Here is a 26,609-nt window from a genome sequence, read left to right as displayed (position 1 = left end):
AGCAAGACTGTGTCCCAGTGCACAAAGCGAGTTCCATAAAAACATGGATTAAAAAGTTTGGTGAGGAGGAACCTCAGTGGCCTGTGCAGATCCCTGACTCAACAGCATTGAACACCTTGGAGATGAACTGAATTGTCAATTGCAAGCCAGGCCTTTTTTCCCAACATCAGTGTCTGACCTCACAAATGCTCTTTTGGCTAAATTGGCACACATTTAAACAGACACACTCCAATATTGTGTGGAAAGCCTTCTTAGAAGTATGGAGGCTGTTACTGCCCCAAAAGAGGGCCCAATTCTATTTTGATGGCCATGGTTTTGGAAGGGGACGCTCAACAACCAACCCGGTCTCACTCCCTATGCGTATGAAATCGTACGCAAAACTAAACACTGGGATGCGTACTCATGCGTACGCAGAGAGCTGCGTACAAATGTTACGCCGCTATCAAATACATGTAAATACTCGCCGATTCCCGACAAATCGATCCCTAGGCTATATTTAGGTGTCCAAACTGATCGTAGTATCTACTCTGTACAGTATATTAACGCAAACGCTAAAAAAAGATGAGACATTTGACGTTTTACGAGTTGAGAGAGAGAGAGACATAGAGAGAGATGCACTTACTGAGCGAATGCCTAGAATACAGTGGGATTCGGTCAGAATTCTTCACTAAAAAGACCAACATAATCGCTTTATTAAAACCCTTCCTGAGCAATGATGTCTGAGGTAAATATAAGCGTGCTATACACTGGAGCACAGTATGTTCAGGCCTGCCACAGAGTAAGGGACGGAGATACACACCAATGAGCACACACGTTATTATTAATTAATAATAATAATAGTATTAATATTAGTAATTAATATATTATTCATAATTCTGTTATTAATTAATAAACTATGAGAGTTTAATAGTTTCATAGTTTAGGGTTTGTTCGGTTTGTTTTTGGCTACTTTTTTCTGATGTGTGGAGACAAACGTAATTTTCACCTAAACGTATTCCTTCTTTTATTCTCTGTTTCTGGTTCTTCTCAGGTTCTGATATGCCTAAATGAACTGATTAGTATCCAAGCTCAAATAATGATGGATTTTACATCTTCAGAAGTGATGTGCGAGGTTGCCAATTTAACAAAGGAATTTACTTTTAGTCATTCTTGTTCGTTTTAGTTAACCTCACTTGTAACAGGAATTCATTCATAATAGACCACGTATGGAAACATCCCAATATATGTATGTATTTAGTTAACAAGAATGTGCTCAGACAAAGACTCTTACTGTGAAGTTCTGGTTGCATTGGTAAGGTTGCTATCCAATTTGAGCGCGATTGCGACCATCGATATCAAGGTTTTGAAGCAAAGATCGTTTAAGGGAGGGTCTAAGTTAGGGCACTACATTTCATACAGCCTCATTTATGAAAGCTAATGCATTGAAGTGAAAGTGAGCGCCCCCCATCTTTCGGACTGTGTGCACTTCCGCCCGATCCTCTGGCCCCGGAACCACAGCTCGCTTTTCCCTCCACACGGTGAGTGTGTAAGCAGTCCGGTGCTTAACTTGACTTCGTTTTAATAACAGACACATGCAATTCTGAATACATTAACAGTTTTTTTTCATTAATATAAACTTAAATAAAATGCAATATTAAGTAGGAGCTCGGTTTAACATCCCAAGAGTATAAGACAAATGTGCACAGTCTGGTCATGCTGCTAGCTAAACTAGTAAACTAGCTTAGATTAGCTAGCATGCCTTTAATAAACTTGAGATTTTAATCACTCTTCCTTTTGTAAGTATCGCAATTTCTATAAAGTTATGTTGCCCTGTGCACCATGTAGTAGTTTACTTTTGACATGCTAAGAATGCGTGTCGGTGTTTAACAGGTGAAAATGTTCTTTGCTAGCTAGCATTAGAGCTGGCCTAATTAGAGCATGTGCCTAATATGTATACCTAAATAATCCACAGGTCTACACTAACATTACTCAAACTGTATGTCCATTAATGAATGATATAGAAATGACATTACAGCTAGAGCTGGTTGATATGTGAATTGTGAAAACATGAGTAAGAAGTTTTCATGATACGTGGTAGTATTTAATAAATGAGTTAAAATATTTTCAGAGTATAAACGCACAATGATATTTTTTTAAACATTTCACACACTGTGCTCTACCAAATCTAGTTGGAGAGGCCTAATTACTTTTATTACTGACAGTATCTGCAATATGCTCCGAAAAATTATATGGTAACATTAAATGTTTTGACATCTATTTTTTTCTTTTCACAGACCTTTCAGATCCCTCCTCACATCCATCTATCTCTCTATCCTTTATAGCGACCCAACGACACTTTTAAGAGCCACTCGTCTGTCTGTCTATCCATACATCCGTTTATAATCTGATTATAGATAATCAATTTGTCTATCTACCTATCTGTTTGTCTATCTATATATCTATCTGTCTATCTCTCTATCTACTTACCTACCTACCTCTCTGTCGTTCTACCTTTTTGGCTTTCTTTCTGGCTGTTCATCTGTCTGTCTGGCTGACTGGATACCATGCCAGGTTCAACCCAAAAGACCTGCCAGTCATGCAAGGCACAAATAAATGTTGGCTGTAAACACTGCAAGCTGTGTGGGGCTTCTCAGCCCCAGAAAGTGAAATTGCAGCAGGCCAAAGACAAAGCATCAAAGGAATGGGCCCAAAAAATGTTGAATGGAAGAAACACCTCAAAGCTGATAAATTCCACCAATCTTCTAGTAAGTTAACTAATAATAACTAATCACATGGACTGTTTACATACATGGGTTTTGTAATACTACTAATATGTACTTATTGTTAACTTACAGCTCCACAAGTTTCACATGTTGGGTTATTACCCCCTTCTTCTTCTTGGGAGGAGGAAGACGAGGCAGGCCACAAATTTTAGGGCAGATGTTTTTTATCCTCAGCAGTTTTCTTCAGAAATGGAGAGGACATCAATTTCTACAATTCGTTTGCTGTATGAAGGTCTTCTAAAAGGCATGTTGAAATTAAGTGCATTGAGTATTTCACTCATTCATTTTCTGTGTCTCTCATATCTGCTTATCAAATCAGGAGGAATGAATGTTAATATGTCCTTCAAAGGACTGTAATTACTATAACATTACATTATAATAGTGTGGTATTATAATAACATTATAGTAATGTTTTTCTTCACGTAGTGGCTCTTAATCCAGAAGCCAACCCCAACTCTTCAAATGCTCCTGAGACCAACACCAGCTCTGCCCATACTCCTGAGACCAACACCAGCTTTTCACATGCTCCTGAGACCAACTTCAGCTGTTCAGATGGTCCTACAGAGAACCCCAGCTCTTCAGTTGCTCCCCTTCATACTGAACCTACATACACCTTAATTCTTACTCCTGTTACATCTGAAAAGGAAAATTCCACAGGTGAGACCCTTGCAAGCAAAGAACACAAAAGTTCCTGTCAGATGGTAATATTCACTATTATTACTCTTTCAGTTTATTACATTGAACTGTTAATGGTGTATCACTACGCTCATAAATGTGTTTTATATTTGTGTATTTACACAGTCATTTATACATTGTTTATAGATACATACAGATTAGTCACAAATTTAAGCAATAAACAATAAAAATGTTCATTTGTAAGGTGATCCCAAGCTGCTAGAAAAGTTTATTGCCCCTTGGCATAGATGCAACCACCTTTATAATCCAGTGATTATTCTGGTCAAAATGCATCATTCATGTATGTCTCTTAACTAAAATCAGTCCTTCTGAGAGTGAAAGCAAGTACCAAAAAATAATGCTTAACATTCACTGAATGTGTTTGCGGGTCCAGAATTCTATTTCTCACTCATATAACATAATTTATTAAGGTTTCTATAAAGTAACTGAGTTAGAACATAGATGTTCGTGAAGGCTACATTAACTGGACTTTTTATCTTACGCACTTACTATATGGGCAATAGGCCGACACAATTAATTTTTTATCTTTGTTGGTCCAGTATTGTTCCCTTTCTGTTAATGGAAATAGAAGAGGTTTGCTGATAAATTGTGCAGCACAATCTACACAACGGTCAATTACTGTAAACTTGTAAAATATATTGGCGATGTACTTGGCACCATGAATGAAACACGAGAGGTTTGTATTATCGGTCATGCATTCTGTGGAACTGTAGTTAATAAAATATTTTCCTCAACTTAGTGGTTCTTAATCTGGAAGTCAACCCCGGCTCTTCAGATGATCCTGAGACCAGCCCCATCTGTTCAGATGCTCCTGAGACCAGCCCCTTCTCTTCAGATGGTCCTGAGGCTAGCCCCAGCTTTTCAGCTCCTCCTGAGCCCCGCAGCAGCTCTTTAGATGAACTCAATCCAATTCTCTCCCCTGTTACATCTGGAAATGGGAATTCCACAGACAAGTACCCCTGCAAGAAAAGAACACAAGAAGTAACACCAAATGGTAAATTATTAGCTTCACTATACTTTTTAAGGTTATTGCATTGAACTGTAATCAGTCATTATGCAATAATACGACAGACAAAACAATCTAAGATTACATTTTCACTTTCAGCAGAGAGTTAGCAAAAACAGCTAGCCTCTTGTTTACCATGAAAACTTGATAGTCTGTTTAGTTGTTGAACAATGGCACCCATGCCCATCATTTGCCTATTAAGCAACTGACACCCGCAATGCAGACCTAGCCGTGTTTAAATATCCCATAAACTAGTAAAGTAGATGAATGAAACGTTTGTCAAATCGTCAAACAATTAGCACCCACATCGGTACAGTTAATAAAACTATTGTATCATTGGAAACAAATCTAACCTTTATTAGATTCGTATTTGTGTAATCATAATTTTATGTATGTATCTGTAATGTATATGTATATTCAAATAATAATTCTGATGAAGAAATAATGTTGTTATATTTGTCATTGTTTCAGATCACTCTTATTGAACTGCGAATGAAAATAAGTATTAGATTCCTTAACATTCACTGAAGGAACCAGCAGGTTCAGACTTGTAGTCTTCCCTCCTTAAACTTTATAATACCTTGGTTGTTTTGCATTGTTTTCTATGTAGCAACTGAACAACAATGACAGTGCAAGTGAGACAGTAGTTTCTCCAGGTTGGAACCACATGGGTGACCATGTGGTTTATTTGAGACATGAATAGAACACTGAGATGAAATGTGTTTATATGGCCTACTTGTTTTGAACTCATATGAAGCAGAAATAAAATGCAGGGTAACAATACATGTAAAAAAAATATTTAACACTACTATTTAGACTAATTTTATGTGTAGTTATATAGATGCATAGTTATATAGTTTGCCTGTTTACTTCTAAATAAGAGTTGTGTTGATGTCTTCACTCAGCCAGAATGCATTGATGTCACAACTCAGCCAGCTTGTGCTGCAGCGAAAATTTCGATGTCACAGCTCTAACTACTAATATGTTTTCTTTCATCTAGTGTCCAGCTCGACATTTAATCGTACTTTTCCCTGCAAGAAAAGAAGAATAAAGATCAACCCAAGTGGTAAAATCATATTCTCACAATCTGGGGTTCTATTGGGTTCATCTATTTAATTGAATTGATGTATAACTGAAATTGTAATTATTTTTACCTAGACTAGTTTATTTGATTATATTAAGAAGAATGTAATATTTCAGAAATATTTTCTCAGGTGCCTGAAACATTTGCATAGTACCAAATACTGGTGCATGCAGCTCAAAAATTATAATTTCATCAAAAAGTTCATTTATTTCAGTAATTCAGTTCAAAAAGTGAAACTTATATATTGTATAGATACATGACAAACATAGTGATCTATTTCAAGTGTTTTTCTTTTAATGTTGGTAATTCTGGCTTACAGTCAATGAAAACCCAAAAGTCATTACCTTAAAAAATTAGAATATTATATAAGACCAATTTTTAAAAAGATTTTTAATACAGAAATGACTACTGAAAAGTATGTACAGTATATGCACTCAACACTTGGTCAGGGCTCTTTTTGCATGAATTACTGCATCAGTGCGGCGTGTCATGGAGGCGATCAGTCTGTGGCACTGCTGAAGTGTTATGGAAGACCAGGTTGCTTTGATGGCTGCCCAAACCATCACTGATTGTGGAAACTTCACACTAGACCTCAAGCAGCTTGGATTGTATGCCTCTACACTCTTCCTCCAGACTCTGGGACCTTGATTTCCAAATGAAATGCAACATTTACTTTTAGCTGAAAACAAGACCTTGGACCACTGAGCAGCAGTCCAGTCCTTTTTGTCTGTGAACTGCCAGCTTCTTTAGCAATGACCTTTTGTGGCTTACCCATCCTTGTGGAGGGTGTCAACGACTGCCTTCTGGACATCTGTCAAGTCAGCAGTCTTTCCCATGCTAGTGTAGCCTATTGAACCAGACTAAGGGACCGCTTTAAAGGCTTAGAAAACCTTAATTTTCTGAGATAATAACGTTTGGGTTTTCATTGACTGTAAGCCATGAACATCAACATTAAAAGAAATAAACGCCTGAAATAGATCACTACGTTTGTCTATCTATACAATATATGGCTTACACTTTTTGAATTGAATTACTGAAATAAATCAACTTTATGATGAAATTCTAATTTATTGAGATGCACCTGTACATTACAAACACTGGATATCTGGTAGGTTTACAGCAAAAGGTTGGCCCTGAGTACTAGAACCACTGCATTATAGGACATTGCTTTAATTAATCTAAATATATGACTACATACATTAACAAAGCTGGTCATAATGAAATTTGTACTGTTTGTACTTTAGAATGCCCTGTCCACACTATGGCTGACACCTACCCAGTCCAAAAAATTTTATCACAGAGGGTATCAAAAGAGGTGAGTGATCATTGTTTCAGTGTATAAGATAAGATAAGATAACACTTTATTAATCCTGAAGGAAATTGCAGATCCTGAAGGAAATTCATCTTTTGAATGCAAACTGAGATAAAGGGTCCTATTTTTATGATGTGTTAGGATAAACACATGCACAGTGGGAAAAAATATAGGCTATATTCCAAAATGAATGTCTCATCGTCACAAATCATCTACGTATCCAATCCAAGAACACATTAAAAGTAATTCAGCTCTGACTTAAGACTCAGTTCTACCCTGGTATAAACATGTTTAAAGCTACAGGTGTTCTCTGAATGTCTGGTACACCAAACACCCTGATGAGGTAAAATATTATGACCACATGCCTTATATGCTGTTGACCATATGCCGCATGCCACCACAGTAGCTCCAACATGCTGAGGCAAGGCCTCTGAAGGTGCTCCGTGGTATACGGTACCCAGACATTAACTGCAAATCCTTTGCATCCTGTAAGTTGCAAAGTAGAGCTGCTGGATAGGACCTGCTGTTGCAGTACATCACAAATGCTTAATGTGATGTCACAAATGATTAAGCACAGATGCTTAATCTGCTTAAGATCTGGAGGTCAGGGAACTCTTTTGCATGTTCCTCAAAACGTTCCCAAACGGTGTGCAGTGTGGCAGGATGCATTATTAGGAGTCATCCTGAAAGATATCACTGCCATCAGGGAACCTGTACCTGACCCATAACAATGTTTAGGGAGGTGGAATGTGTCAAATTGAGCAACCCTCAGACAACCTTCTTTCATTGTTCCAAGGTATGATTCTCATGACGCATTGTGGGCGCATGGGACAAGCCTGGACACTCTGACAGGACTTTAGCTACAGCTAAACAGCCACATATAAGATAAGATAGCCTTTTATTATCCCACAGGGGTAAATTTGCAGCAAGGTGCAATACATTGTGTAGCTAGTATTAAATGTTTTTTTTTTTTTATTATTATTTGTGACCCAGTAGCCCAGACAATATAGCCTTCATTGTCTCATCAATGAGCTTTGAGCACCCAACACCTTCTTGCAGGTTTGTGATTTGCCATTTCTGAGATGCTCCAGATGCCCAGGCTTCTGATGATTTGGTCACTCAGGTCTTCAATCTTGCCGATTTCTCCCTAGAACCAACATGCTGACTATGAGAAGCAACTGTTCAGTTGTAATGTATCACAAACCTTGACATGCGTCACTGTCATAATATCGGTGTTTGCTTCATCTGTGAGTGGTCATAATGTTTTTTACTTTGAGGTGTATAAATCTTGTGATTTTATGATGAGTATTATCTTGAAACTGATGCTGTTTATTGTTCTGTCTTTGAGATGACAATATTTGTAGCCAAGTCCTAGACTGAATGAAACCACTGTGGTATTGTGTGTCGATTCAGCATAATGTCTTAGAAGATGTTGTGGTGTATTTGTAGCGAGACCAGGTCAGTAACACTGTAATTGGACTGTGGAGTGTAATGAATAATTTATATTTCATCATAGGGCACAAAAGAGGTCAAAGTCCGTTGGCAGCAGTGTTCTGGGTGGTATGTGAACTTTGTCATTTGTGATTTAATTCTGAAATTAAAATGTGAAAGTTTATGTACTTACATAAGCAAGTCACTGCGGAGGATAGAGAGGATTACAAGGCTCATTTCTATTCACACTCCGATTTATAAGAATGTATTTTACGTAATGTGATGCCTTAAAGTTTGTTTTCTTTTTTTGCAGTGGCATCAAGTGGAAAGACACATGGGAGCCTTTCAACGAGATATTCCCGTAGTAATGATTTGAAATAATACTCTAAATTATTCATTTTGGAATTTTGATGTTTAGCATAACTATTTCTAGGTGATGTGTTATTTATTCATCATTACCCTTGTCATTCATAAGGTTATTATTGTTCAATAAAGATATTGTGCAACATCTTAAAACAATACTTGTATGTGGAATTAAAGTGTTTACCCCACACACCTTTTCTTTACCTACATATCACTTAAAATTGATATAATATTGTAAAACTTCATGTTGTATTTCTAATTGTTCTTAACTTGTAGCACCACATTCTCAGAATCAGTCATGTTCGCAATTTCAGTGATACACTATATTGTCTGTTTTGCCAAAAGTAACAATCAAAACTTTTGGTCATACAATTACCTGCAGAAAGCTCTGGGGCATTGTTGGGTCATTATCACTTATTTTATTGATTAGTCAGTCACATGCTTACACCAACATTAGATTTGTAATGATTTTCACTTATTCTAAAACATCATTATACTTTAAAATTAATGGTTGGGTTATTTTTGTACCATGAAGTGTATTGCACAGGTTTATAGACATGGCCCTGTTCTACACTGGCTGTGTACTTCAACATAAACGATAAAGTTGTGTAATGATAAAAACAGATCAGTAACACGATTGGATATAAAAGAGCATCCCAGAGTTTCAGAAGTAAATAAGGAAATCATGGACATGGATCATCATCCGGGCTAGAGGAGGAGAGGGACCATCTGGTTTGTCATCGGAACACAAAAGGCCAGCATGCATGGTGGTATGTGGTAGAGGGCTAAGTGGATAAGTGCATATGGCATTTGGCATTGTGCACAGTTTGGCAACGACAAATGACATTTGATGCATTGTGAAAGGAAAAATAGGACAAAGGACACCCCAAACCATTCATGTATATACCTGTGCCCTTGTAATTCAGGGTGTGAGTTTGAAGAGGATTGGAGAAAGTCAAAAATTTGGTCCAAAGGGTTTTTTTGGACCAAAATTTTGACTTTCTCCAATCCTCTTCAAACTCACACTCTGACTTAGGGAGACCCAAACTTGGACTGTGCTGGTCTTATTTTCAATGTAGGTCACTCCAAAGCAGAGATCTCATAATCCCAATTCCAATCTACTCAAGTCACCAAAATAGGTGGGTTTTGTACAGTAGAATTTTACAACTCTGAAGACATATATGGCTTCAGTGAAACATGTACTATGTTAATTAATGCTTAGTTTGTGAGTTTTAAGCTCATTTCTTAAAATAAACTAGCATCCCATTTCTTGATCCTACTTCACATCTATATGACATAGTTCAAATAGGTGTGAATTTGCATCCCAATTGACATTATTTGACACAGTTCATATAGATGTGAATTTGCATCCCACTCACAAAGAATGTTCATGTGGGCAGGCCCTTGTTGCTAGGTGCTTGTAACAATGGACTAACCATGTATATATAGTGAAGAGTAACACTCTATGAGGGGGTGCAGCTACCTCCATCCATTGGCCCGCACCACCCAAATCCATATTACATTATGATATATGATGTAATATATGTATGTATGTATCTAATATGATGTATCTAAATTTTGGTTCAGCTGCGCTCAGCGGTTGGCCCTGTCTGGCCCTGTCTCCGCCCTTTGACCTAGGGGTCCGTGCTTGCAGTATGTTCATCTAGGGGGACTTTACAATGCGTCCATGCAGCAGCATGTGACTGCATTCATGCGTTGGGCCACAGAAGCATGTTATATGCCTGATTTTGCCCCTATAGTGCTCTATATAGTATAGCCCATAAGGGCACCTTGAAAGGTTTGCCACGTGTCTGCCCTTTGATCTAGGTGTCCGTGCTTGCAATATGTTCATGTGGGGGTCCTATGCAATGCGTCCCCGAGGCAGAAACTGTTGAGCATTCTGTTTTTATTTACATTTTTAGGGTCATAAATCATGTCACATAATTCAATATGTGACATAATTCATCAGCATGATAAAACATTTTTTTATAAACTTGATATTTTCATATAAGCTTGAAAGGTGCCTCCTACTTTATTTCTTATATAAATAATCAATGTATGAAATTTCACATTTATATGTGAATTAGTTGCTGAATTAGAGTTTTTTAAAGTGTGCAAATTTTTGTTATTCCTGGGGGTGTTGCTGGACCTCCAGGGGTCAAATGGCATTAAGAACTGTATATATGACTCTTCTATCATGCAGAACAACCTAGGCAGAGATACTGGGAGTCTGATACCAAAAAATGTTCCCTTCTTCCCAGTTCTTATGTTATTGCTTCTAGTGGCAGTTTGGAGTTGCACAGGCACAAGGTCACCAGGCACAGCGCTGCATTCATATGCAGGCTTTGCAATGCGCAGCGCTGGACTGGTGAAACCTGTGGAAATAAGGGAGACAAGACACCAAACCCAACGAGGACTAGGTGTTTTGGATTAATACTCAGGTGATTGGGAATTGGGTAGGGATGGTGTAAAGTGTGCTCCCCTAGAGGTGGAGGCAGGAATGGAGGGAGTAGTCGTGTCCCCAGAGCTGGGACGCCGACCCCCCGTGACACCGTGCAAACACACAGTGGGGCTGCCGAGTGCTGAAGCATGTAAAAAATACCTATGTCCTCTGTTGCATGATATTCCAGGCAGTTGCTAGGGAGTTACTATGTCATTGCTAGGGTGTTGCTAAGTAGTTGCTAGGGTGTTACCTGGCAGTTGCTATGACATTCCAGGTGGTTACTAGAGTTTTACTATGTTGTTGCTAGGGTATTACTAGGTAGTTGCTAGGGTATCCCAGGTGGCTGCTAGGGTGTTACCAAGTGGTTGCTATAGAGTCCTAACTATGTGGGTATGTGTGTGCATGCATGTTAGTGTATATGTGTATTTAGCAGAAGTGTCATGAGTGTGAGGGAGAGGGACCCTGCGTGTCTGTGAGACTGAGTGGCCTACTGCTGCATCATCGGTTTAAAAAACTGCCCCATTCATTCCTATGGGGATTTTAAAATATTTAAACTTAAATTTATTAAAAACTATAAATCCTATCGGATCCAAAAATACACAGCACAGGTCTCGTCATGATTATCTATGTAACGGTGTTTGCACAATTTTCCATCTGTGTTGGTGACCTACTTTTCCTGCACAGCATGTTTGCCCATTAATATAACTTGAAGATTAATGTAATGTATAGTGCATTTTCATGGTGAATAAAAAAAGACAAAGTTCTCTACCATAAAGATTCAGATACAGTACCATTTATTCACAATGTAAAGCATTTTTTTTCTTGACAATTGTCCATATTAACATTAGACTAAGGATAAATGCACAGAATAATACCAATTCAGCAGTATCCATTATGTGCACTGGAAAGTGTACAGCGCGTTTCATGATAGTATGCAAATTTAACTGTATATGCACAATGAAGACTATATACAAGCTTCAGGGGTCTTGTCTCCTGTGCAAAAACTGCCTCCTCAATTATATAATTACACACATACACACAGATATAACAATGAAATTAATTCAGGCTATTCTCAGGCCTGTGATACATATATAGTAATTCAGCACAGCTCGAATAAGACGTGAATGAGTAGGTGTCCTTTGTAATTTTTGTGATCAAAAGAACAGATTATAAAATTTAATAATAAAAAGTGTTTTTCACTCCCAGAGATGTCTTCTCCACCCAACACAGAATTGGCCAAAGCAATTACAGGTAGTTCTCGACTTACGACGACGACTGGTTCCAACAAACCCGTTGTAAAGCTGATTGGACGTAACTCGAGTAGGCTATATGTACAGTACTGTGTAATGATGTTATGAAAATCTTTAAATCATATTTTATCATCATTTTCCTTATTATTGTTATATGTCATACTTTTCTTTGTTCATTTTATGTCATTTGAAGCGTCTATTAATACACTTTCTTTTTTTTTTACAGTTAATTTAAAGTAAAACACTAATTGCAATTCAGAACATAACATATCTTCCGGGATGATGGTCAACCCCTTGTTATTCCGAGTGCCGATCGTGATTGTTTTTTTCCAGTGTCAATCAAAATACTCTTCTCTTCCATTGTGCGCTCTTTAGCTGAATCTCAAACCGCGTACTACAACACTAGAAAGCAAGCCTAAGTAGTGCACTACGCCAACGGCCGCTACTATTTAGGCAAGTCTCGGTTGTAATTCGGCTGTTGATTCGCTTTTCATTTGAGAAAAAGAACTAAGCACGAATTATAAGTTAAATTCTTAATTCTTAAATTCGTAGCTCACCTTTCATAAAACGGTCGTAAAGTCGAATGGACGTAAGTCGAGAACTACCTGTAAATGATGTGGTGATAATGCACCACATCATGCACCATAAGCTGTTTTGAAGCCCAAAGAACTAGACATGGGTATTTAATAATCTCAATGTACTTATGAAGAATCAATGTCATTGTCATCATCAGATGTGTCCTCCACATCTGACACTTGTTCCTCCCTGTCCTCAGACAGCATATCTTGGGATGTCATTTCTCCATGAAGAGCCAAGCTGAATGATGCTTTTGTGTGATGTACTTGGGCATTCACAACACTCAATCTCCTCCTCAACATGCTGTGATATCCACAGTGTGCGCCATTGCCTAAGAATTGGATGAAAAAGCAGATTAACAATGCCCCCCACACCAGGTTTTGCTGAAGCACAAATAGTCCTTCAATCAAGTTGCATACTCTTGACTACATACTGCAAAAATGCTATTAACTGCAATGATGAAAAACTTACTTTGGTCCAGCAGTAAGGTTTTTAGACTCCCAGCAACACCTATGAGGGAGTTCAAGTGCCTCCTCATCTCCTGAACTACAATTTGCTCCTCCTCTTGCATTCTCCTGATCACCATCACCTGGTCAAAGATGGCCTTCTTTGTTCTGAGATCAGCTGTTCATAGAAAGAAATAGAAATATTTAAGCTTACAGCAAGTCAGACCTGCCAACCTGGGAATTCTTTTTGAGTAGCAACTTCTTGCAGTGGGGTGGCACAGCACATCACAGCAAGGCACGGCACAAGGTCAGGTACATTTGCACTCGGGCAACAGGTATCAGTGAATGCATGCATAAAAAACAAAAACATCTCAATCCAATACTCGAACATTTCACAAACATTTCACTCGAGCACAGAAAGCAGTCGAAGGTGACACATGGCGTGCGAAGACAATCGAGAATGAAAAAGGCGGTTTGAGCGCAACATGATGATAAACACGCACGCAGGACTTCTTGCTGTGCTCACGAGTTTCACATTCACGCTCGCAGGGGGATATTTACACAAGCGAAATGCTAAAACTTAAAAAAAAAAAAAGTTTATATTTTGCATCTTGTTTTTGAGTAGCCTAGTTTTGACATTGACAATTCACAATTCCCATATCCTGCCAGTTACCTCTGAAACTGTTTAGTACAGTCCTCCCTTTAAAACCAGTCACAGTATGAAGATGGACTGAGAGGGATGAAAACTAAATTCGTTACTTTCGTTTTGACGGCTCTCCGCTTGTAGCCTGTTTGAAGAGTTTAAAACTACCACTATGATTGGTCAAAGTCTTCCCAACTGGTTGCTGCCCAATGCAGTTACACCCATAGACAACCTGCCCAGTGCGCAAATGCACAGACAGTTGAACTCAAAGCCATCGATGGCTTTTCTCGTATTTTGAAGTGACAAATCGTAGCAGCGTAGTTTGATGTCTAAATGCGTATCTGCTACGCAAAATGCGTAAAGGTTGGCAGGTCTGGCAAGTGCTGGCTCTACCTATTAAGCAACACAAGCAGTTATTTAGGATGTATTTAGTATGCAAAAGCTACATTTGAGCTCTGTATTGTACATGTTCTTACTGGGTCCAAGATAAGTCCAGGACCACACAAAATTTTCAGTCAAGAGAAGCTCATCAACAGCAGGCAGAATGATGTCCGTCTGTTCACGTAGCTCTTCAATAGCAGAAGATAAAGCTGCCTTTTCCTCTGCAATTTTCTGGCGCATCTTATGTCGTCTCTTGTTGCTGTCTGCGGAAGAAAATATCAGTCTACTTATTCAAAGTTTACTTAATCAATATCACTATTCACTTTCACTTCACTGGAGAAATAGGCTGACAGTATTTTGTTGTACTGTACAATCCTATATAGGCATAATGACAATAAAGTTGACCTGAATTGAATATAAAGACCTGAATAACATGCACAACAATATTTACATAATTTACATGATGTTATGTTTAGTACATTACAAAAGAAAGAAACAATCAGTTGGCTGAAAGAAAAATTGCTAAATAATGAGGAATCATACCTGTCTGACGGTAAAGGCGATGTTTCCTCTGCATGACACTAAGGTACAGTCCTTCAATTTTCTTCTTCAGAATGACCTCCCTTGAGGCTTCACCCTCCAAACTAGAATTTGCTATTAGGAAAAAGTGACTTTAGAATAAAATATTACTGAATAAGGACACAAGATCAATATTTACTTCAGTATATTACCTTCAGGCCAGTGTTGCACCTCAGTGACCCACTGTTGGATAACAGCATCATCAATCCTTAACTCAGCTTTGAGCTCCTCCAGCTTAAGCTTATCATCTGCCACTCTCTGGACGGCCTTTAATATTACCAAATCATATCACCAAACATTTTTCAGTATTCAGTAACATTTTAAAAGCGTTAAGAACAGTTCCAGTCAGTTAAATGGGGTACCTTAGCATATCTTTGGGCCAATATTTTGTCCATGTTACTCATTTTCTTTTTGTTCCACCCCATTGCCAGAACTGTGAGCATGTCTGTTCTTCCTGTAAACAAAAAGTTTGAAACATTTAACTTCATTGTAATTTCAATGGCTGTGTATCACAAATACATGTGATGGGTTTATTGTATACCAAAAAATACTTACCACCTTTAGACATGTATTTTGTGGAGATAGCAGCCCTGGACAGGAAGCTATTTACCTAACATAGATATAAATGTCAGTAATTTTTCATTATCATGCTCGAACTATCAAGTCTCATTACAACCTCTACACTTCAACAGCTACATAGTGCTTTAAATTATCTTTACCTGCTCCACTTCCTCACCAATGGTATTGCCAGCGCCTTCTTGATTGCGTCCACCCCATTTCAACTGTAACACAGTTTTTGAGAAATCTTGGGAATAGTTTTCAAATTGATTTAAAATTCATATTTTGGTTTGTTTAGCCAACAGTTTTCACATAGCTGTTGAGATTTTATACAACCTTTGCTTACCTCACATGTCCAGGAGTGTGCTTTGGCATGCATCACTGAAAGAAGTGGATGCATCTCCAATAGTCCCTGCAGTTCAGAGCACTTATTGGAGACCTTTTCCAAATACGGATAATACTTGCATGCCACATCTGAACAGAAAAAGGAAACATTTGAGGGGGACAGTTCCTTCTGCAGATACAGAGGGTAAGCATAAATCTCCCCTCTGAACATATTCAGTGCTCTCAAAAGCACCCCATGCCGGCACACAGCGATTTCCAGCCCCTCCTCATCAATTTTTGAGGCAGATTTCCCAGAATGCTCTTTTGCAGCTGTCCATTGTGATGATCCGCACATTCCTTTCCCAGGAGTCTATAATTAAATAAAACAGCACAAAAATGCAAGGATTAGAAAAGAAAAACGAATGTGTTACACAAATAAGTAATTAATTTAAACAGATCAATGAACACAAAATATAAATTCTTAAAAAAAAAAAAACATTAGTGTACATTTACATGTTTGGTTGCCTGCTGGATTTGAGCAACAAAACTTGACACCTCCTCATCTCTGGCCAGGAAGGTGCCATCAAAAAGTCCCTTTGTGGCACTTCTGCACAATAGAAAAAGCTAGATTTCTGTAATGCTACAAACATGAACAGCTTTTGAAACAACATGTGTTCTGTTTGAAAAAAGAAGTATTCTGAACACAACTTCATACCCTGATGCATTCTTAAATCGGTATAATTTTCTATTTCCATCCACTGATACAGCATGCATTTGTGGTGAACATGCTGTACACCGGAAGGGCTCAACTTCCAACAGTTTGTCCACCTCATGCTGCGCGTAGCACCACTCCAGAAATGACCGCTGGAATGTGTCACCACATATTTTTCCGGTCTTGCAAAATAACAGAAAAAACACAAAGGTGATGAACTAATTGTACACATACATTTCTTCATTACATGTAATTAAAAAATACTTCAACACATTGTGTACCACACATTATACACCACACTGACGGCCAGAGTACAGCACAGTAAAGTAATTAGCTGATGAGTTAAACCAGGGGTGCTTGAGCAGGAATAAAATTACCAAACTGTGCAAAACTATCAGGGCATCCAGGTCCAGAGTTCCTTACCTCAAAATATAACAAGAACCACCAACACATTTTAACCTGTAAATGGGCATGTAAAAACCTCATGTGGGCATTTTTCACCCCAACCAAGGTCGCATACCTTCTATGTACAAATTAGAGAATAATGTAAAATAGATAAATGTATTCTACAGCACCTTTAAACAAATAGAAATAGGTTCTGCTTGATTGGAAAGACCATCTGCAGCCACAGTGACCCTTTGTGGATAAGACTGGCCCTGATCTACAACAAAGAAATATGATGCACGCTTACTCTGCCAAAATACTTTGTTCTTTCATCAAGCATTCCAATAAATGCTTGACGAGAAAGCCCAGGAGCCAGCTGCTTCAGATCCTGGAAAGACTGGAACAGGTCTACATGGAAGATGGTCTGGTGGTTGATGGTAGCAGGCCAATATCCACATTGTACTAGTTCATCAAGTCCAGTGGTCCAGCTTTTCATGCACTGAGAACAGCTCAATGTTGGCAAATTTAGTTGGTACCGTCCTGAAATCAAAAAGAGCTGTGTAAGCAGCATGAATTCAGTCGTTTGCATTTAATTGAACTGAACCAAGTACTTACCATTAATTCCAACAAGGATGACCTCTTTGCCACAGGTCAGCTTTAGCTGACTGGGAGAACAGGTACACTGTTGAGGTAGACGAACCGGCAACAGTCGAACTAAAACACAGAAGAAAAAAATTAATGGCAACAAAATTAATCAGAGCTGAAAAAACAGATGGCAAACACATTGCACAACTATTTAAAAGAATTTAAAACCTTCATGCTTTATCTGGTGTGACCCATCATTTTGAAGTTGAATGATCATGTTTGGGGCTAAGGGTTGATAGAATCCCTCAAACATGGCTTCTCGGTTATGGAGGATGTGCTGATGTATCTGTGTATCGCAGGAACTGCACAGGAACTGTCTTGGCAAACAATCTCTGCACCTCACAACAGATGTGTTTTGCAGGCAGATGTCACAGATATAGGTGTCTGTGTGCTCTGCGAGAAATATGTTTTTAACCATGGCTGATCTAGAAGCATTCCACTTCTCTGAGCTTTGAGCTTGCCGTTCAGCCCAGCTTAGTGGCACAGTGCCCTTCTCTTGTGGAGGAATGTCCCTGAGAATGTCTTGCAGTGCATTAAGTTCTTGAGCACTATCTGTAAATGTAAGACAAAAAATATTACTAAATTATTAAATGTGTGACTAACAGTTAGGTATGTATAATCTGTGTAACAGATTTCTACTGACCATAAGGTGTTGGCTCAGGCTGCTGAAATACTGGTTCAGCCACTTCAGAACTGCTCCTTTTACCTGAGTTTGGAACAAAAAGCAATGTGAGACCAAGGTACATTTTCATTATTAAACTATCAGAAGACCTGTACAATTCAAATTTAGAGACCAAAAAGAACATTTATTACGTGTAGTCGAGTTATAAGTCTTTGGGGGAAATTTTGGAATAATTTGTCCTGAATTATCCCTCTGTCTCCAACTAACAACACCAGATACGGGTTTTGCCGACCTTCTTTTCTTTGCCTATGATTGTAAAATAAAAATTAGTACACATACCCAGGCTCATTAAACTGCTTCAGTAAATATCCATAATAAAGATCATGCCATGCTCATACTGTTACCACAACATGTAAAAAGAAAAAAAAACACAGTATTACCAATTTTGGATTGAGCTCTGCTGCAAGTCTCTGTGCTTCCTGAAGAAGCTTGTGGAATTTATTACCAGAGTCTCCTTCAGAGTCCATGGTGTAAATGAAGGCAAAAATATGACACCTACAGATACACAGACAGACAACAGATGCACACACACAGACAATGCAGACAGATAAACAGGTAGACAGATAAACACCAAGACAGACAGACAGATATATGGATGGATGAATGGATGTATGGATAGACAGACAGACGAGTGGCTCTTAAAAGTGCCGTTGGGTCGCTATAAAGGATAGAGAGATAGATGGATGTGAGGAGGGATCTGAAAGGTCTGTGAAAAGAAAAAAAAAAGATGTCAAAACATTTAATGTTACCATATAATTTTTCGGAGCATATTGCAGATACTGTCAGTAATAAAAGTAATTAGGCCTCTCCAACTAGATTTGGTAGAGCACAGTGTGTGAAATGTTTAAAAAAATATCATTGTGCGTTTATACTCTGAAAATATTTTAACTCATTTATTAAATACTACCACGTATCATGAAAACTTCTTACTCATGTTTTCACAATTCACATATCAACCAGCTCTAGCTGTAATGTCATTTCTATATCATTCATTAATGGACATACAGTTTGAGTAATGTTAGTGTAGACCTGTGGATTATTTAGGTATACATATTAGGCACATGCTCTAATTAGGCCAGCTCTAATGCTAGCTAGCAAAGAACATTTTCACCTGTTAAACACCGACACGCATTCTTAGCATGTCAAAAGTAAACTACTACATGGTGCACAGGGCAACATAACTTTATAGAAATTGCGATACTTACAAAAGGAAGAGTGATTAAAATCTCAAGTTTATTAAAGGCATGCTAGCTAATCTAAGCTAGTTTACTAGTTTAGCTAGCAGCATGACCAGACTGTGCACATTTGTCTTATACTCTTGGGATGTTAAACCGAGCTCCTACTTAATATTGCATTTTATTTAAGTTTATATTAATGAAAAAAAACTGTTAATGTATTCAGAATTGCATGTGTCTGTTATTAAAACGAAGTCAAGTTAAGCACCGGACTGCTTACACACTCACCGTGTGGAGGGAAAAGCGAGCTGTGGTTCCGGGGCCAGAGGATCGGGCGGAAGTGCACACAGTCCGAAAGATGGGGGGCGCTCACTTTCACTTCAATGCATTAGCTTTCATAAATGAGGCTGTATGAAATGTAGTGCCCTAACTTAGACCCTCCCTTAAACGATCTTTGCTTCAAAACCTTGATATCGATGGTCGCAATCGCGCTCAAATTGGATAGCAACCTTACCAATGCAACCAGAACTTCACAGTAAGAGTCTTTGTCTGAGCACATTCTTGTTAACTAAATACATACATATATTGGGATGTTTCCATACGTGGTCTATTATGAATGAATTCCTGTTACAAGTGAGGTTAACTAAAACGAACAAGAATGACTAAAAGTAAATTCCTTTGTTAAATTGGCAACCTCGCACATCACTTCTGAAGATGTAAAATCCATCATTATTTGAGCTTGGATACTAATCAGTTCATTTAGGCATATCAGAACCTGAGAAGAACCAGAAACAGAGAATAAAAGAAGGAATACGTTTAGGTGAAAATTACGTTTGTCTCCACACATCAGAAAAAAGTAGCCAAAAACAAACCGAACAAACCCTAAACTATGAAACTATTAAACTCTCATAGTTTATTAATTAATAACAGAATTATGAATAATATATTAATTACTAATATTAATACTATTATTATTATTAATTAATAATAACGTGTGTGCTCATTGGTGTGTATCTCCGTCCCTTACTCTGTGGCAGGCCTGAACATACTGTGCTCCAGTGTATAGCACGCTTATATTTACCTCAGACATCATTGCTCAGGAAGGGTTTTAATAAAGCGATTATGTTGGTCTTTTTAGTGAAGAATTCTGACCGAATCCCACTGTATTCTAGGCATTCGCTCAGTAAGTGCATCTCTCTCTATGTCTCTCTCTCTCTCAACTCGTAAAACGTCAAATGTCTCATCTTTTTTTAGCGTTTGCGTTAATATACTGTACAGAGTAGATACTACGATCAGTTTGGACACCTAAATATAGCCTAGGGATCGATTTGTCGGGAATCGGCGAGTATTTACATGTATTTGATAGCGGCGTAACATTTGTACGCAGCTCTCTGCGTACGCATGAGTACGCATCCCAGTGTTTAGTTTTGCGTACGATTTCATACGCATAGGGAGTGAGACCCGGTTGCAACAACCTAATATAGGTCTGATGATCAGGTGCCCACATATTACGAACTGTTGGCCATATAGTTCATACATTCAGGATTGGGCAAAATACTAAGAAAAAGTAGTGATGGCTGAATACTAAATACAATGTCCTAAATGTCTTCAATGTATTCCTTCACAGTACATAAACGGTAAAATATTTATAATACATTTAGAAAATATTTACTATATATGTAAGGTACATATAGGATTTTTTTCTTTACTTAATTTTTACTATTCTTCACTGTTATTGGTTGGCAGTCTTCATCATGTAATTATTTTATTAATTTGCTTCATGAAAAATTTCTTTTAAAAAAATCATAACATTCTTTCTCTCTCATTGCCTGCGTTAGTCCATTGCTGCTCTGACAATCCCTCAAGTGGGACACTGATGCTAAACTTATCACTTGCAAACATGTCCACTACAGAGAAAATGATTAGTTTGATCATTCCTTTAAAAGAGCTCAGTAACACAGATTAAAAACTGCTTCATCACATTGATTTAGCAGTCTACTCCAGCTTTAGTAAGTACTTCAGTGTGTGTAAAGAAGCTGTTAATCATTTTTTAGAATTCATCTAACAAGCATGTTTGTTACATGTTTGTGTGCTGATTCTAAAATAGTTCATGAACAAGTATTAAAAATTGTTTTAAGTGCATCCATGTAAAGTTATAAATTGATTAAGTAAACTATATATTGATTAAGCTAACTATCAAAAAAGGTAAGTTAATTACATAAAATTTGAAATAAAACAGTCTGGCACGATTCTTTGTTTGAAAACTTTAAAATAAAAACCATCCTGCAAAATAAGGTAACTTTAAAAGTATTCAAACCACTGAAAAACTTCTGTCCACAAGTTTTTACTTCTTTAAATATTAGGCAAAACAACCAAAAACAAAGGATTTTTATTTTAACATGCTTTTACGAAAGAGAGACCAGGGTATTGTATCACAAAGAAGACCCCGAGTTACCTTTATGGTACAATGCCAAGATCAGTAAGTCAAATTTTAAAAAATGTCATTTTTGCATCATGGAATCAAGGATTCACCTTACCACAAAAAATGTAAGTATAAACACAAGTTTAAGAATAAAAGTGTCTACAGGTGTCTAAGTAAACTAAAGTAGACTAAAATCAGGTGACACCACCAACCTTAACCCTAACTGAAAATAAAATTCATAACTGGTAACACAGTGTTACATAATTAAATACACAATTTAAAATATTCATCATGCTTTCTGATACAAAAAAAATCTCATTTTAAAAACCTTATTTGTCTTACTTGTGCCCTGTGTAGGCAGTAATAGCCTTTAATGGTCTTTTTCCAAGAGTAACATGGTTCATAAGGCAATTTTGAGTGGATTAAATTGTGCCTAATGTTTCAGTATTTAGCAAATCAAAAATTCAAGGTGAGAATACTGGTTTATTTATTGGAAAGGCACAGTTGTCATTTCCTACTCCTATTGTTTCTCTCTTTTTGTATGGCACACACTAAATTCACATGGATTATTTTACACACTGCAGCCTGATATGCATATTTGTGGTCCACTGGCAGTGGCAAACAGAGATTATTACAGGTAGGCCTTAAATTTGGGCCATAAATGTCAAAACTCTAAGCTAACAGCGATTTGTTGATCACTTCCTGACAAGGCTGAAGTTTGCTTCTTTTCTATTCCACCTTAAATGTTGTAACCGTTACATTGTGGTGCATTTATGCTCCAGTATGGCTGTTTCTGAAAACTGAAAACAGCTCTCTTTATACCTTGCTATGTGTGCTGTCTTGTCAGTGTCTTTGAAGGGTAGTCCGCTGAGTCAGTGTTGGTGTTTTTAGTAATTTTTTTCTAATCGCATTGGCACTACCACAAAGGATAATGGGATATGAAAGGCAGTGAATGATATATAATATATCGTATATATAGTATAATCCCCTTTTCTTTATCTCATGTAAAATAAATTTAATGTTAGCAAGCTACCCAGCACCCAGCTAAAATCAATAGCCATCTATATTGATCATAATTTTCAGAAATCCATATTGTTGGTAGATTGCTTCACCCTGTAATTACTTCAGTGCACATTAGCAATTTTGAATATTATTTTGTATTTTATCCTGTTACAACTTAAGCAGTTGCCAACTGATATTGCTTTGCAGAGTAAGTACTGCAAGAGACCCTCCCCAAAGGTCTGATATGATTGGCTTAGAACGTACTAGGTCTGATATGACTGGCTGAGCCCCATTTTCCCCAATGCTAAACAGCAGATGATTGCCAATTCCTGTTATGTTAGAAAATCTGTAGTAGCAACTGATGCACTGGTGGACTAGAGTAGCAGAAGCAGCACCTAGCCAGTTCTCATCTAGCTATCACAGTAAAGTATGAATATGGAGACATGACAAAGTACTGTTGATGATTTGAACTAACAATGTACATTTATTGGGGGTGGGGGGTAAAATTGAGAGGACTAAACAGGCCTAGCAACTCCCTTGGTAGCTGTCATCAGGTGCCACCAGTCCAACAAGTCACTTTGTTAAATTTTTGTTAAATTGTTGGCCAAGGTGCCTTGGTCAACTGTAAGTGCTGTTATTATGAAGTAGCAAAGTCTAGGAACAAAGCAGTAGATCACACAACAAGCAGGGTAAAAATCATCTGCTTTCAGTTCTTCACTTCATGGCCAAGGAGCCACATACTAGCCTAAGATCACCATGTATAATGTCACATGTTTACTGGAAGCAGTGTAAAACACATTGTCATGGAACTCTAAAATAACGAAACTGTGTTCGCTGGATGGATTAATCACACTTTGCCATCTGGTCACTTCACAGAATCTGGGTTTGGTAGATGCCAGGACAACACTACCTGCCCAAATGCAGAGTGCTGACTGTAAAGTTTGGTGGAGGAGGGATAATTGTCTGGGGCTGTTTTTCATGGATTGGACTGGTTCGCTGAGTTCCAGTTAATTAAATTATTAATGACACTGTAGATCAGGGTATCCTGGTCCTGGAGATCTACTACTCTGGGGAGTTCAGATCCAAGACATCTGGCACTATTGTTCAGATACTTCTGAAGGCCTTCATTGCCTGGATTAAGTATAATAGAAGCTTAACTCTGCTGTGTGGTTTATGTCCAGGACCACAAGTGGGCATCCCTTGCTCCGGAGAATTGCATGCTTCCAAGTTTTGGGAATGCTGTTGACTGGCCTACACAGAATCCTGACCTCAACTGCATCTTACACATTTGGGATTAAAGTCAGCTTTGGGAGCAAGCATTTCTTATCACTCAGCTTCAGTGCCCAACCTCATTAATGCTGTGGTGGCTGAGTGGAACCAAATCCCCACATTCATGATCCAAAATCCAAGGGAAGATACTTCCTAGATGAGTGGGGTTTGTTATAGCAGCAAAAAGGGCAGAATGAGATGTTCAGCAAACATAAATGATGATGATGTTCAGATGTCCATTTACATTGGGTCTAATATATATTTGCATTTATGTCAGACCAGTTCTTTGTATTCAGGTAGGTTTGTTATGTTAAAAAAAATCTGCAAAATACTTTATTTAATAAGTTTTAAAAATGCCATTGACATAGAATCAAACACTTTTATTAACACAAAAGATTGTTTATGAGTTTTGTAAATATTAGCTGCTGATTTTTGTTTGCAGGTAGTTTCTGTTTAAAGAGAGGACATTTTGAAAACTGATACATGGATATACAATATATCAAAGACAGACCTGACCTTGGGACTTTTGAGACTTGAGACTTTAGACTAAAATCATTGTAACCATGCCTTAATTATGTACATTTTACTAAAATAAATAGCTGAACACTATGTTTTGTGCCATATTGTTCCCTCCCAAACTTAATCAAATGTTTTGGTCGTGACAACTGTAGCTAATTCTTAGCATATCTCAAAAACACTACTCAGTACATGGCTAACAAACACAGCTTTGAACAGTTGAACATACATATATTCATAGTATTTGTTTCGTGGTGACAGTTCCTTATGTTACACAGTGATTTCCAGACTTAGGAATGAATTTACTTCAAAACAGTGAGAATTACGTGCTCAACATGTGGCCTTGAGGGACAGGGATGCAGTCTCATTTCCTGCTTTAAAATGCATGAGTGTGGCAAAAAATAAGGCTCCACTTAGAGACTAAACTGGCAGTGAAATAAAAATGCGAGATATCATTTTCTTGAATAAAGCTTTTATTTAAAAATTAAACTCATGATGAATCTAAATCTTTCAACTTCAAAAAGAAATTAAAATATAAGGGTTGGGGTTTGAGACAGCCATCTCCTAATGACTGATGATTTTGTGTATATATTTAGTTTATTTCTATCTCAGCAAGTGCCTTAGTTTTAAATAGATCATAACATAATGATTTCAAATATTTAAGGTATGAATAATTAATTTTTAACATTATTAGTATTTCTTTATTTATTTAATAGTTCTTTTACTGTGGAACCACAATTTAAACTGATTTGGTAGAATAGCCCATGAACAAAGTCATACAGCTTGGCTTAATGCGTAATGTTCTGAGCAATTTCCTGAGTCAAATTATTCAGAGCAGGGGTGATAGGAACCAGACGTCTTTAATGCCTCTAAAAAATTCCCCCACAAGAAGTTACTATATGAAATCACTGCATGATACTGGAGACATTGTTTTAGGACATTTTTGAGGTCTTATTTTTGTGGTTTTGGTTTAAATTGTATTGTTTTTAAATACCCACTCACGGTGGAGAGATATTTGTAGGGCTTTGTATGGCAAAACCGTCCCCTAAGAAAATATATTTCAACTATTTCAAGACAGGTAATGATGTTCTAAAACAACATTAATTCATCACGTTTGTTATTATGAATTAATGCTAATGTATGGTGTTGTTAAAGTAGTTAATAAAGAAAGTTTTCAAGAATTTTGGCCTTTCATTGACACATTCCATGATGAATTTAATTAAAAAATTTAAAAGGTGTCCATCACAGAAATGTGACAAAATGAGCATCACATTGACTCAGAGATGGAATATATCTTGATAGCACCTGCTCTGTTGTTCATAACGTTATTAATAAAAGACAGCACTGCAAATCATGCACTGTGAGCAGCAGATGACAATTCACCATCAGTTTACAACAATGGTGCCAAACAGGTGTAGATTACAACTTACAAAAACACAAATTGCTGCCTGCTTTATAATTACTGAAACCCATGTTAAGCTTGTTAAATTAGCTCTATTTCACACTGAAAATATGAAAAAGATGAAAAACTTTGTAATAAACAATCTAAGATGTTGAATCAAACATGTTTTCAAACATAACACTTTTATTATTATTATTAAGGGATATCTAATAAAAATGGCTTCTGCTTATATATTCATTAAGGCATGAAAACATATTTTAACATCATTCGCTTTTTAATGCTTTCATAACATTTTGTGACCACATAAGATTAATTTCAAATGTGAGTGATTTAGTGTGTGATACCAGTTTAGAGCATTCAAGTTAAGATAAATCCAAAGCAGAACTTGTGATAGTACTATTTTAGTTAATATAGCACCCTTAATATAGCTCAAAAATGGACCTACCTGATCTCGGCTTTAACCACCATTCCTTGCGACAAACGGAAGACAAGCATCAAGTCTTTGCTGTCTCATAGCACTGAGGTGGTAAATTGAACTTCCCTGGG

At 37.5% G+C, this 26,609-nt stretch overlaps 2 protein-coding genes across 3 annotated transcripts; one reads left to right on the top strand and one right to left on the bottom strand.

The window, feature by feature from the left end:
• The first annotated feature begins 208 nt into the window (after nt 1-208).
• Nucleotides 209-8,804, top strand: LOC119264132 (putative uncharacterized protein DDB_G0290521). The gene is made up of 8 exons (XM_037541748.1): nt 209-2,744; nt 2,835-3,006; nt 3,189-3,419; nt 4,198-4,452; nt 5,465-5,530; nt 6,793-6,863; nt 8,377-8,420; nt 8,605-8,804. The coding sequence occupies exons 1-8, from the start codon at nt 2,544-2,546 to the stop codon at nt 8,654-8,656; spliced, it is 1,092 nt and encodes a 363-aa protein (XP_037397645.1). The 5' UTR covers nt 209-2,543; the 3' UTR covers nt 8,657-8,804.
• A 3,066-nt stretch (nt 8,805-11,870) lies between these two features.
• On the bottom strand, nt 11,871-20,907 carry LOC119264127. Of its 2 annotated transcripts, none has more exons than XM_037541697.1 (17): nt 18,658-20,907; nt 18,409-18,523; nt 18,239-18,301; nt 17,764-18,147; nt 17,566-17,664; nt 17,258-17,490; nt 16,570-16,748; nt 16,362-16,461; nt 15,877-16,224; nt 15,692-15,754; nt 15,528-15,582; nt 15,335-15,426; nt 15,125-15,239; nt 14,937-15,047; nt 14,489-14,656; nt 13,395-13,547; nt 11,871-13,254 (listed from the first exon to the last, which is right to left on the bottom strand). In XM_037541697.1, the coding sequence occupies exons 1-17, from the start codon at nt 18,742-18,744 to the stop codon at nt 13,049-13,051; spliced, it is 2,571 nt and encodes an 856-aa protein (XP_037397594.1). In that variant the 5' UTR covers nt 18,745-20,907; the 3' UTR covers nt 11,871-13,048. The 2 variants fall into 2 exon arrangements, with proteins under 2 accessions (XP_037397594.1, XP_037397595.1); XM_037541698.1 differs by having other exon boundaries at nt 16,368-16,461.
• Nucleotides 20,908-26,609: the final 5,702 nt, after the last annotated feature.

This window comes from Pygocentrus nattereri, chromosome 10, assembly GCF_015220715.1.
Source record: "Pygocentrus nattereri isolate fPygNat1 chromosome 10, fPygNat1.pri, whole genome shotgun sequence".
In the NCBI taxonomy this organism is placed as follows: Eukaryota; Metazoa; Chordata; class Actinopteri; order Characiformes; family Serrasalmidae; genus Pygocentrus; species Pygocentrus nattereri.
This window is presented reverse-complemented; position numbering and strand designations above follow the sequence as displayed.

Bases quoted from the DNA above. Each gene is read 5' to 3' on its own strand.
- LOC119264132 (XM_037541748.1), top strand. From the start codon at position 2,544: ATGCCAGGTTCAACCCAAAAGACCTGCCAGTCATGCAAGGCACAAATA. The intron at 5,531-6,792 runs GTAAAATCATAT...TTTGTACTTTAG, and splicing joins AATAAAGATCAACCCAAGTG to AATGCCCTGTCCACACTATG. The intron at 6,864-8,376 runs GTGAGTGATCAT...ATTTCATCATAG, and splicing joins CACAGAGGGTATCAAAAGAG to GGCACAAAAGAGGTCAAAGT.
- LOC119264127 (XM_037541697.1), bottom strand. From the start codon at position 18,744: ATGGACTCTGAAGGAGACTCTGGTAATAAATTCCACAAGCTTCTTCAG. The intron at 16,749-17,257 runs GTAAGCGTGCAT...TTATTTTGCAAG, and splicing joins GAACAAAGTATTTTGGCAGA to ACCGGAAAAATATGTGGTGA. The intron at 15,240-15,334 runs GTACCCCATTTA...GTAATATTAAAG, and splicing joins TGGCCCAAAGATATGCTAAG to GCCGTCCAGAGAGTGGCAGA.